General features: G+C 34.8%; 2 protein-coding genes across 2 annotated transcripts; both read right to left on the reverse strand.

Moving 5' to 3' along the window:
• Positions 1-1,808: 1,808 nt before the first annotated feature.
• LOC136261345 (uncharacterized) lies at positions 1,809-2,857 on the reverse strand. Its single transcript, XM_066055336.1, has 3 exons — positions 2,484-2,857; positions 2,088-2,405; positions 1,809-2,025 (listed from the first exon to the last, which is right to left on the reverse strand). Exons 1-3 carry the CDS (start codon positions 2,790-2,792, stop codon positions 1,963-1,965), a joined length of 690 nt encoding a protein of 229 aa, XP_065911408.1. The 5' UTR covers positions 2,793-2,857; the 3' UTR covers positions 1,809-1,962.
• An 8,101-nt stretch (positions 2,858-10,958) lies between these two features.
• Positions 10,959-12,026, reverse strand: LOC136261319 (uncharacterized). Its single transcript, XM_066055304.1, has 3 exons — positions 11,652-12,026; positions 11,246-11,563; positions 10,959-11,184 (listed from the first exon to the last, which is right to left on the reverse strand). Exons 1-3 carry the CDS (start codon positions 11,958-11,960, stop codon positions 11,119-11,121), a joined length of 693 nt encoding a protein of 230 aa, XP_065911376.1. The 5' UTR covers positions 11,961-12,026; the 3' UTR covers positions 10,959-11,118.

Raw genomic sequence — 12,026 nt, forward strand, 5'->3', positions numbered from 1 at the left:
CTTCAACATTTGGCTTAATTTCTTTGTTTTTCTTTCTTCTTTTAGAGGGCTCGGGGGGGGGGGGGGGGGCTTAGATTCTTCTTTTTGCACACTTTACAAAAACCATTATAAATGCAAATGTGTAGCTAGCTCAATTGTCTTGAGCTTTGGTATACTTTCAGAATGTATCACGTACAAAGTTTGGTGTAAATCTGATTAATATTCATAGAGCTCTGGACGATTATTTGCAGTTAAATAGGCCAACTTGTTGTCACGCCTACAAGGTAAGCAACTTATGGGAAAAACTTTAAAAATCGATATGCATGTAGGTTAACCATCATAGCTCAAACCTTTTGTGATTTAAAAGAAATTGCATTGACAGCCTCAGAGCTACAAGGCAAAAACCAAACAACTGTAAATCACGGAGTTGAAATACTCTAATAGAACAGTTACCGCGGGATTAAAAAGGTGCATAAAAAATGTCGAAAAAAGTTACTGACCAGCGCTCGAACCAGGGACCTCCATATTGAACACCCAAATCCTTAACCACTGAGCCACTGCTATCACGGCTGATCACCTGTGAAAAAAGGTGCAGCCTTAAAAAGCCTGGGTAAAAAAAGTTGTGAAATCAAAGGTGGCAGCCAACAAATGGCTGCAATGATGTTAATGCTAATAAAATTTAATACACCATTGCAGCCATGTGTTGGTCGCCACCTTTGATTTCACAACTTTTTTCACACAGGCTTTTTAAGGCCGCACCTTTTTTCACAGCTTGGCTGTATTTGTGTGGATAACTTTTTCTACAATATAAGGATTTTTTCAGAGGAGATGGAACAAAATAAAAAACGGTTTTGTTCTATTTGCTCCTATATGCTGTAGAGTTTGTTGAGAGGTTCCAGTGTGTACTTTTATCATATTCTCAAATCAACACTGACTGTACATATTACAGAATTAATACATTTTAAACTGCCTACTTGTGCACGTCATTTATTGGTTGGGTTGCTGTTTTTGGTTGTAAATAGATTGCATAACTCAGTTACAGCCCAAGATGTCACACAAAACAGGTAGACTAATGCAGTGTTGGAAAGGTTTCATTAATATTGTACCATTTAGAGAAACATGAAGCTATGAACGTATGTGTGAAAATTGTGTTTTCTTCTTTGCATACTGATGTGGTGTAGTTATAAGCCTCATTGGCCAGATAATAGTGTGTATAGAGGACTTGCACACGTGAAGCAATGGTTGCTAGGCGGACATGTTTCGGGACAACTTTGTATGGCGCATATTGGGTCAGAATGAAGGTAACAAGATTTATTCACTAAGCGCTGGGTATAGTGGCACTGGGAAGCGGGACTGGTTTTAAAATAGAGGATCTTATCATTGGCTTCGTGAAATAGGTGGCTAACTAAATTTTGATACATTACTCACCAATTCTAACTTCTTTGCCTTTTTAATGAGCTGAGTGGTATTTACAACACAACTCAACACTGATTCCCTTCATTACAGCCTGTACCAAATCCTGAGAAAGCGCTTTTTAGCCACAACACTGTCCCAAAACATGGCCGACAGCTACGGTTGCTTAGCAATTACGATGATTTACGTCACGCTGCAAGTCCTCTATTAATTGTCAATGATTTCTTTAAGTGTCAGATTGTTGTAAAACACAATTTTTAAGGCTTAGCTGGTAGATGAAAGTTTATTCTACTAGGGTGCAATAAAGATGCAAAAGCCAAAATTTATTGTTTTATCAAATGTGGATGTGGTTATGGTCATTATGTAATATCCTTACTCATAACTAGTAGCAAATTGACTGAATAGGAAGCTTCTCTTTAGTTTAATTGTGAATATTATGTTTTAAATAGAAAAAATTAAAGTTAAAAATGATGTTGCAATACAATAATAATTCATGTATAAGTCACATAATTTTGTATGGTTGTTGCTGCTCTGTAAAATTAAAAAAAAGCTTGCTCCGGAAACATGACTCTAGTTAATCACAGATGTATCATAGTTTGGCTTGATGGCTTTCACCTTTGGCTCGTTACATACCTGTAGGAGTAGGAATACATAGATGAATTGTATATTCTCTTACAACTGTAATATTTGCTTACCAGTTCAAGAGCTTTTGTGTTCATTGTCACAATTATTGTAATTGCTTTTCCCCTTCTTTTTGCATAGCGATACGTAAAGGATAGAGATTCATCATTTAGTTTCTCTATCTCTACTCTACTGATGATGTTGTACAGATCAGTGGTAGATGCTCTGGGCTTGAGAACAATAGAGTAGTCTTCACCAGTGTATGGTTCAGTAAGAATAAGTTTGGAGCAGTCAACAGTATCTTCCTCTGTGACATCACCATAACCTTCAGTAAACTCTGGTATCATTGGGTAGTCTGGTATAATTGACTCTACTCTGCTATCCATACACACCTACGTGCATTAATGATACAACATTAACACACCATCTATCATAAGTAATAGTAAGTACATTGAACTTGCAAAGCTTACCAAAACTAGTGCTTGTTTTGAAAGTGTTCCTTGCAATCCTACATTTTCAAGGAGCTCCAACTGGCTTTTTACTGAAGTGTCGTGGAGATTGAAAGCATTCATTTCCAGAGACCACTGGTACAGATCTACTATTCCCATCACATATTCAGCATCCTGGTAGCTTTTGGGGTCTTTCAATATCACCAGGTATCTGTCTTGATTGTCCTTTCCTTGATTGACATCTTTGATCTTATCACAGGTGAGTAGTGGGGCTCCTGATACAATCCCCAAGATGACTGTGAAAGTGATTGCAGTGATCAAGCATTTCATCTCTTCTTGGGTGAAATCAATTTCTTGTTTCTTGTTTCTTTTTCAGCTGTTCTTGCTCTTCAGCTTTGAGTTGCTTGCATGATGTTTTGCCCAATGTGCGCTGCTTTTATAGTAGGGTATTGCAACCATAAAGTTCTACTAATTTATCTTGTGTGGGTTTGAAGCCATTTCTGGACCATTCTTTGCATTCTTGAGTTTCCTGTGCTCTTGACGTATAATGACAAGAATCATGGTCATAACCTTATCAATAAAACATGCTCATGTCTGGCATAATCCTTATTTATGCCTCAGTGAGCCACATTAAACACAGCAGCAGTAAATATTCACCATGCAGAAGACATGGTGCCTTAAACTCTGTGTATATAGTGTGCCACAGAATAGCACGTTAGCAAGTTACTGAAGAAGTGAAAAAGACTTCTGATACTTTGTGGCAGTTTGCAGTCTGAATATAGCAGTCTATCTGATTTTGTGTTGCACTCAAATCTTTTCCTTCAATATTCTACACTCATTTCAATCTGGCATGGTGGTAATATATTTAAGTGCTCTACAGTACAGTATAACAGATCAGAGAGATAAAATGGTAACTAAAAAGGATATATAGACATTTAATTTATCTTCCATCATTCAAACTTTACAAAACAGGATCACAGCTATTCCGCTGGTAACTTTGAATTTTCTCATGCTTTAATCTAAGCTTATAACTGTTGGAGCATTTCAATAGTATATAGTATCTTAAAGTGAGATTATTTTTGAGAAAATGAGCACATGTCAGTGACATCATTTGCATAAGAATATGAATGAACGGTGGCCACAGAGGGAAACTGACAGCTGCCTGACTACTTCAACACTGCCTGGCTTATAAATGTCAATCTTTAGCTCTATATCATACTGTAATTATTGTTGAATTGGCAATTAAAAGCATCCTAGAAAATGACTAATTGTATATGTACTAAAAATTTGCATCTCTGCTTTCTATTTCAGTATTCATATGGAATCTAAACTGGTTTCTTATTTGTGCAGCTTTTTTATTATACAACAACAGCTAGCTGGTAATTTAAATGTTCTATTATTGATTACTTTGAATGCATGTTACCAAGCCAACATTGATTATGTATCAACAATGCTGTTTTATAATATTAATTCATACTAATTGATAAGAATAAATTAACTAAGTGTTTTTCTATGAGTGTTGCATCTATAAGATCATTCTTAATATGTGACTGGATTTGCGAAAGGGTACCTTAATTTTCCACACATTTTACATACCAGCAAATAAAATGATGTAACCCTTGAGTCCTTGTACTGATTAACTTGCTCTTGGTTTCAAAATGTAGCCAGATACTGTAGCTACACTCATGAAAGATTTCAGGCAATTATGAGCCATGACAATAATGTTATGACACTTCAAAGTTCAAGAAATGGGTCAAATTTTGTGTGTGAAAAAGGTACCTTTTTGTCACATATTAAATTTTTGTTGAAATTTTTGAGTTCAGTTTTTCTAAATCTCAAGAATTTATTTACCCACTCAGGGGTCTTGTATTAGCACTTGTAAAACCTTTTCACTTACATATGCTACACTTATGTACTTTAGACCACAAATTTCTGGCAGGTGTTCATGTCACAGTCATTTGACCATCATTGCATGGTATGTGTACTTCACACATCCATATTAGGAAATGAATTCCTTTGTTGTGAAGTCACCATTTGTTAATTGTATTTTGGACTTTTGCTCTTAAGGTACTTTGACCAGTATGTACAGTGAGTGAATGGCCTTATGTCTTCATTCAATTACAAGTTTAGTATATATGTTGTGGATGTGCCAATATTGCTGTATTTTAGAGTAGCCATACACTTTTAATGATATCACTACATAATTATTAAGTATATAATTAGAGTTGTGGACTACAGTATGTAAGCACTGAGCTGAGCCCTGAGGAAACAGCTATATAAAACAGAATTTTTTCAAGAGAAATAGTATTTCAGCCAATTAGATGATTGGTTGTGACAGTAAAGACACTAGCTCCATTACAAGCATGGGAAAAGGCCATAACAGATTATGTACTTTATGGCTTCCCTATAGAAATGTATAGTGAAAATTTTGATTGGTCATAAATTTATGGCCTTTTAAATTAAAATATTAAAAGACATCTAAATTACTCCAGACATCTAAATTAAAATTTTTTGAAATATGTTCTATAGCAGGTCTACCAATAACCCAAATTTCAAGAAGTTGTGTAGTTCTATCCATGAGTTGACGACTCAGCTCAACTTGTACGTACATACCTACATGTAGGTAAAAGAGTTTGCACAAGTGAACTTGCATATATATTAAGAAGCTTAAGGGAATACACCTGTACAGTATATCAGACTGTATTAAATTTGATATTGACTATTAATGTTTACTTGTGATATTCACTGGCTGCATGCCAGAGTTCTTCATTGCATAATATATTTGTACTTTTGTGTAATTGAATCAATTTTCACCAGTTTTATGCAGGTGTACTTCAAAAATGTGCTTGGAAAATCTGCTGTAAGTGTGACAAGTCAAGCTATTTTCTTTCTCCATATATATATAGCTATATACAAAATTTGGTATTAAAGCTTCACAGGACATTACTATAGGAGAACAGAAAATGCTTCTCCATGTTATCTTGTGTCCATGACACCAACACTCACGAGTGAATAATATGGATATATATGGTAGCAAGAGTTACCCTCCCTACTACTATTATTAACTCTTGATGGTAGTCATCATTTCTTACCATACAAGGACTTAGCTACACTTACATGTAGTACAATCTAACATGATATGGATTCCTTACAAAATTTTGCACATTCGTACTGTTGCAATGCTAAAAATGGCTATACGTACAGTTTATTGTACCTTGCCAGTTTTGATATTACCTAGGTGATATCAATAACCTGTTGACTAGTTTGATGGAGCTACGTAAATGTTTTAACATGTACATCAAGTCTATTGCAATAGCATCTAATCCACCACACTAGTACAAACAACTATCTTAAGGTTTCCTATAATTGTAACATGATATTTTTGAGACTAGAGTAGTCTTCTTTAGAACTGTATATAGCTACATGTGTTTAGGAGTATACAGTATACGTACTTGCATATATTATGTGCCATATAACAACTAATTTTTTTAATAAGCTTGCTGGGTTTGTAGCTAAACATTTTTTTCTAAAACATCATTGTATAAGATGCAAATAGAATTCAGGGCATTTGACATTATACAATTAGCTTTTTAAGTAGGAATATTACAGCACTAGTCACAGTGCATCAGTGCCATGATTCTTTTATTACATATGTGGAGTGTCGTCCTATTTGAAACACAAGTATTCTATACATTAAGATGAGTTCATCCTTTTGTTGTGTCTGATATGATATATTGTACATGTCACCATCTGGTGATCAGTGTATGGGTTTACTACTGTGTGGGCAATGGTATGCTTAATCATTGAATTCATGTGGTTTAGAAATGAAAATAATGTGTTAGTGATTAAATCTTTAATGCATGTAGGACTTTGACCTAAGACAGTTGAAAGTTTTGGTTTGGCAATAATATAATAACTGATACACTAGTACAGTGTGTTTGTACAAACACAGAGCAATTGTTGTTTCAACATTTACACTGGATGTATGATAATACAAGTTGTAGCTAACAACTAGTGTATGTACATTACACAGTCGCTTTATTGATTAATTCAACAAAGTAAAACTATTCTTGTATCAGTGATACATACGTCTCTTGTCCACTCAGTCAATCTTTCTGGTACTGAAATCCATCAATGCAATTGTTTTGATTGAATTCAAAGTGGCGGATCTAGAAATTTGCAGAGGGGATTTCAGGTTCCACTCAACTGTAAGTCAAAGACCAAAAAAAAGTCACTAGGTCTACTTGTTGTTGAACATCTTCAAAGGTAAAAGTATGAAGTTTCACCAGTAGGAAAAGTTCTAATATAATACACTATGTATAACTCATGGTGATTTTATCACCCACACAACAAGTCATAAATAAATTAGGGGAGCGCACTATTCTCAGAGGGGTTTCAGCTGAAACCATTGCAACCCCCTGTATCCATCACTGAGTCGTAACTGTAAGATTAATTTTAGTTAATGCACAGATAGGGGTGGGCAAACCTATGTCTGTGTCTTAATGTCTTTTTTGAAACTTTATATAGGTGCATACATTAGTACATTAGTACCAATCCTGATGTTCATAATTCTTGACTAGGGTGAAAAATACATAGAAAAAATAATAATAATAATCATACTAGTAGTACATAGATTTTTCAGTTTAATCTAGAATGGTGGACTCCCACCATACTATCAGGAATGAAGATTGTTTTTAAGCCACTAGATATTACACTTGCTGGCACATATATACAGCTTTGCTGGCACAATAAGTAGCAGACCTCTTCTGTGGGTACAAAAGACATGTACTGGCAAGCACAAAATACTATATAGCAGTTTAGTAATCCTAGCAGTGTGAAGAGCCCAGTAGCTACTAGCCGGCTGCTTGAGGAGATAGGTCCTTGGTGGAATTGGTTGCCTTTATTAGTGGGCAGGTGAAAGTTTGCCTGAAGACAGATAGCACTTAGGGGATATTGTGTGACTCCTGTGTTTACACAACTCCCGCCGAGCACAACACAACTTAACAAAATTCTTGTAAGGCATGTGAAAAAAGAGCCGAGATTGTGAGCTAGATAGCTCTGCATTCTTAAACACATTGACTTCTACCATTTCTGTCATAATTTAATGTTATTACTTCTCTATTTGGTAGACTTGATAGCAATAGTACTCACTCTTTGTCATCATTGTCATGGATACCAGACTGTGTGCACAAGCCTCTACTAGTCTTCACCCTGTAAAACAAAATTATTATGATATAAAGTTTTATTTTAAATAGCTAGTTGCCTACCTATTTACACATACCATCCCAATATTGTAGAGTGACTTTACCTCATCACAGAGTTATTTGAAAGAACCACAATAGATCCCAACATGTCCACATAATTATTAGTGGTTCAATACATTAATACAATTAAACTGCCAGCTTGTGCACACATATCAATGCTATGTTGCTTGTTTCTCATGACTCAGTTACCACAAAGTGATAATGTACGTCACAACAGATTTGTTAAGAGTTTTACATTTAACAATACTCAAATAACCCATCACAGTCATTACTAAATACTTCCAGGAAAATGTCATGATATGACTTCCTGTCCAATATAATAATAATATAAAAATTGCAGTTCCATGAAACATGAACACAATTATAATGTTTAAGGATGCAGTCATCTGGTTTGATATTTGTTTGGGTGAAAAGATAATCAAAACTTCCTTACTTTGAATGTATTATACACAGATAGTCTAATAGAATAGTTTCTCTGCAAGTTCACTGAAGTTTGTTCTAAACTTGAAAATGCGCACTTAACCCACATCATAGTTAGGTATATACCAACACACCAAGTGATTAGCAATGTATAAACATATGTACGTAGTATGAAAAATGTAACAACTCTTGTAACAACTTGCAAATCAAATTCATTAACTTGCTCACTTGTTTATTAATTCTCCATAATACAGTGTACATGACAATTCAGCAATAATATACAATTGATGTGATTTACATGCTTTTATGCGGTCATTGCACTAGTAAATTAAAACTAAAGAATTAATGTGCAAAAGTCTCATTTCCTAGCATAATGGAATTGAATTGGAATTAGTTATGATGCATGGGCTTGGTTATACCTAACCAATACTGCCAAGGTGCCAGGATGGTAGCTACTATGAAGCGGGCTTTTGCATGATATTTTTGGACAGTAAAACCCAAGCCTCCATGATCCCTATTATACAGTAAATACCTTGTTTTACTACTTCTTGATCCCTAATCAAACTTATTATTTTCCCTAAACTTTATTAATGATTGTGTCTGGTATAGTTTCAATATGTGTACAAGGTAGAGATGTACCGATCTACTGCAATCTAGTATCGGATTAGTGTTGATCTAGACGATTTAAGCAAAATCAGGATTTTCTCTAGAAGCTACCGATTTAATACCGATCTTTCTAATTGTCATGTCTTCAAACATACTAAACTTATTCACTAAAGTATACTATCATTTCTTTGCTGAATGCCTACTAAGAACTACAAGAAGCCATACAAATACACACAATTTTACTGTTGTTTTTTTTACTAAAACGTAGTCCCTTAAACTTACCAGAGGTCCTTGGGAGAAACATTGAATGTGCTACACCATTTCAAATAGTCTAGAACTATCAAAATCTCAGCTACAACAGCCTACAAGTTCCAAGTAATTCTCGGTGAAAGCATGCATTAAAGTATTTGTGGGTGTTGGCTGTCTGGGTGGTGTCCTATTATTCAACTAACAATTGACCAATAAGTTTAGTTTGAGATTATAAAAACTGCCTGTAACAGATCAGTCATCGCATACATACTTCTGAGATAAAAGATAGTAGATCAGTACAATATTGGTAGATCAGTAAAAACTTCCTAGATCGTATCAAGTTCAGAAAAGTTAAATTAGTACATCTCTAGTACAAGATTTAGTATGTTCTTTGTTCACACATACTTTCTTTATTATGTAGAAGCACCACGTGAAGCCAAACAATATTGCTGCTCTGTGTGAGTTGCTCAAATGCTGAAATTAAACCGAGTCTCATGTTCTGTTATTATATATTAGTGATGCTATCAAATTTTAGTTCACGGTTAGTGTGCTTGGCAACAACATGCCAGGTAGCTGATGACATTGAGATATTTATAGTATGTTTGATTGGGGAAGCTAGAGAGGAATGTGAGATACACAAAGAAGAAAGCTATATAAGACATTGAATACTGTTCTTGCACTGGGTTCAATTGTTCTCATATTATACTCAATGATCAACTTCAGTCACCTGTTGTACATGGTATGATTCCAAACCGTTAAAAATGCCATGAAAAATTTCTTCAAACAGTGACATGTGTATTACTGTTAACTGCAGTTCTGCAGTGTATACATATAGTACATATTTTATATACAATAGCTGCTACATACATAATAATATTATTGTTCAATTTTTATGTAGGACAGTAGTAATACACTTCCTTTGTAATAGTGAGCACACATAAATTACAACTGCCATGCAGTTAGATTTAAATTGTGCATGTTATACCTTACTAGATTAATTCTACAACAATGCATGTAGTATAATCAGGTCACCTGTCTAAACTACTTGGCCATTGATCCACAAAGTGGTAATGCAGCTACCTGCTATAAGGTCAGAAAATTTTGGCCTTAAGATGACTGTAATGGACACGTTTTACAGCATAAGTGAGGCAATGGCATGTGATGGCATGCTAGGATCTTCAGCAGATAAACAGCCATGAAAGAATGATGTGCTGATTATCACCAATTAAGGCCTAGCTGATTATATTACTGATAAGACTTCAACTATATGTATTTATTACAGACCTACTCTATAATGGATACTTCGGGCCAAGAATATATAACTTTTTCTACAATATAAAATTTTTTCAGAAGAGATAGAACAAAATTTATAGAGGTTTTGTTCAGCTTCTATTCACTCCTATATGCTGTAAAGTTTGTTAAGAGAGGTTCCAGTGAGTACACTTTTATCTATGTTCTCAAATCAACACTGACTCTACATATTACAGAATTAATACATTTTAAACTGCCTACTTGTGCACATCATTTATTGGTTGGGTTGCTTTATTTTTGGTTGTACGATTGCATAACTCAGTTACAACCCAAGATGTCACACAAGACAGGTAGACTAATGCAGTGTCAGAAAGGTTTCATTAATATTGTACCATTTAGAGAAACATGAAGCTATAAATGTATGTGTGAAAATTGTGCTTTCTTCTTTGCATACTGATGTGGTGTAGTTATAAGCCTCATTGGCCAGATAATAGTGTGTATTAATTGTCTATGATTTCTTTAAGTGCCAGATTGTTGTAAAACAAGGCTTAGCTGGTAGATGAAAATTTATTCTACTAGAGTGCAATAAAGATGCAAAGCCAAAATTTATTGTTTTATCTTATAATCAAATGTGGATGTGGTTATAGTCATTATGTAACATCCTTACTCCTAAATAGTAGCAAATTGACTCAATAGGAATGCTTCTCTGTAGTTTAATTGTAAATATTATGTTTTACATAGAACAATGTTAAACAATTTTAAAAATGATTGTGCAGTACAATAATAATTCATGTATAAGTCACATAATTTTGTGTGGTTGTTACTGCACTGCAAAATTTAAAAAGGCTTGCTCCAGGAACATCACTCTAGTTAATCACAGATGTATCATTTATAGTTGGCTTGATGGCTTTCACTTTTGGCTCCTTACATACCTGTAGGTGTAGGATTACATAGATGAATTGTATATCTCTTACAAGTGCCACATTTGCTTACCAGTTCAAGGGCTTTTGTGTTCATTGCCACAATTATTGTAATTGCTTTTCCCCTTCTTTTTGCATAGTGATATGTAAAGGATAGAGATTCATCATTCAGTTTCTCTATTTCTACTCTACTGATGATGTTGTACAGATCAGTGGTAGATGCTCTGGGCTTGAGAACAATTAAGTAGTCTTCACCAGTGTATGGCTCAGTAAGAATGAGTTTGGAGCAGTCAACAGTATCTTCCTCTGTGACATCATCAGAACCTTCAGTAAGCTCTGGTATCATTGGGTAGCCTGTTATGATTGACTCTACTCTGCTGTCCATACACACCTATGTACGTTAATGATACAACATTAACATACCATCAACCATAAGTCCATATTAACAATAGTGAGTACATTGGACTTTCAAAGCTTACCAAAACTAGTGCTTGTTTTGAAAGTGTTCCTTGCAATCCTACATTGTCAAGGAGCTCCAACTGGCTTTTTACTGAATTGTCATGGACATTGAAAACATTCATTTCCAGAGACCACTGGTATAGATCTACTATTCCCATCACATATTCAGCATCCTGGTAGCTTTTGGGGTCTTTCAATATTACCAGGTATCTGTCTTGATTGTCCTTTCCTTGATTGACATCTTTGATCTTATCACAGGTGAGTAGTGGGGCTCCTGATACAATCCCCAAGATGACTGTGAAAGTGATTGCAGTGATCAAGTGATTCATCTTTTTGAGAGCAGTCAATTTCTTGTTTCTTGTTCAGCTGTTTTCTTGCTTTCAGCGTTGAGACTG

This window comes from Dysidea avara, chromosome 7, assembly GCF_963678975.1.
Source record: "Dysidea avara chromosome 7, odDysAvar1.4, whole genome shotgun sequence".
NCBI classification, from domain to species: domain Eukaryota; kingdom Metazoa; phylum Porifera; class Demospongiae; order Dictyoceratida; family Dysideidae; genus Dysidea; species Dysidea avara.

Bases quoted from the DNA above. Each gene is read 5' to 3' on its own strand.
- LOC136261345 (XM_066055336.1), bottom strand. From the start codon at position 2,792: ATGAAATGCTTGATCACTGCAATCACTTTCACAGTCATCTTGGGGATT. The intron at 2,406-2,483 runs GTAAGCTTTGCA...TAATGCACGTAG, and splicing joins CAAAACAAGCACTAGTTTTG to GTGTGTATGGATAGCAGAGT. The intron at 2,026-2,087 runs GTAAGCAAATAT...CTACTCCTACAG, and splicing joins ACACAAAAGCTCTTGAACTG to GTATGTAACGAGCCAAAGGT.
- LOC136261319 (XM_066055304.1), bottom strand. From the start codon at position 11,960: ATGAATCACTTGATCACTGCAATCACTTTCACAGTCATCTTGGGGATT. The intron at 11,564-11,651 runs GTAAGCTTTGAA...TAACGTACATAG, and splicing joins CAAAACAAGCACTAGTTTTG to GTGTGTATGGACAGCAGAGT. The intron at 11,185-11,245 runs GTAAGCAAATGT...CTACACCTACAG, and splicing joins ACACAAAAGCCCTTGAACTG to GTATGTAAGGAGCCAAAAGT.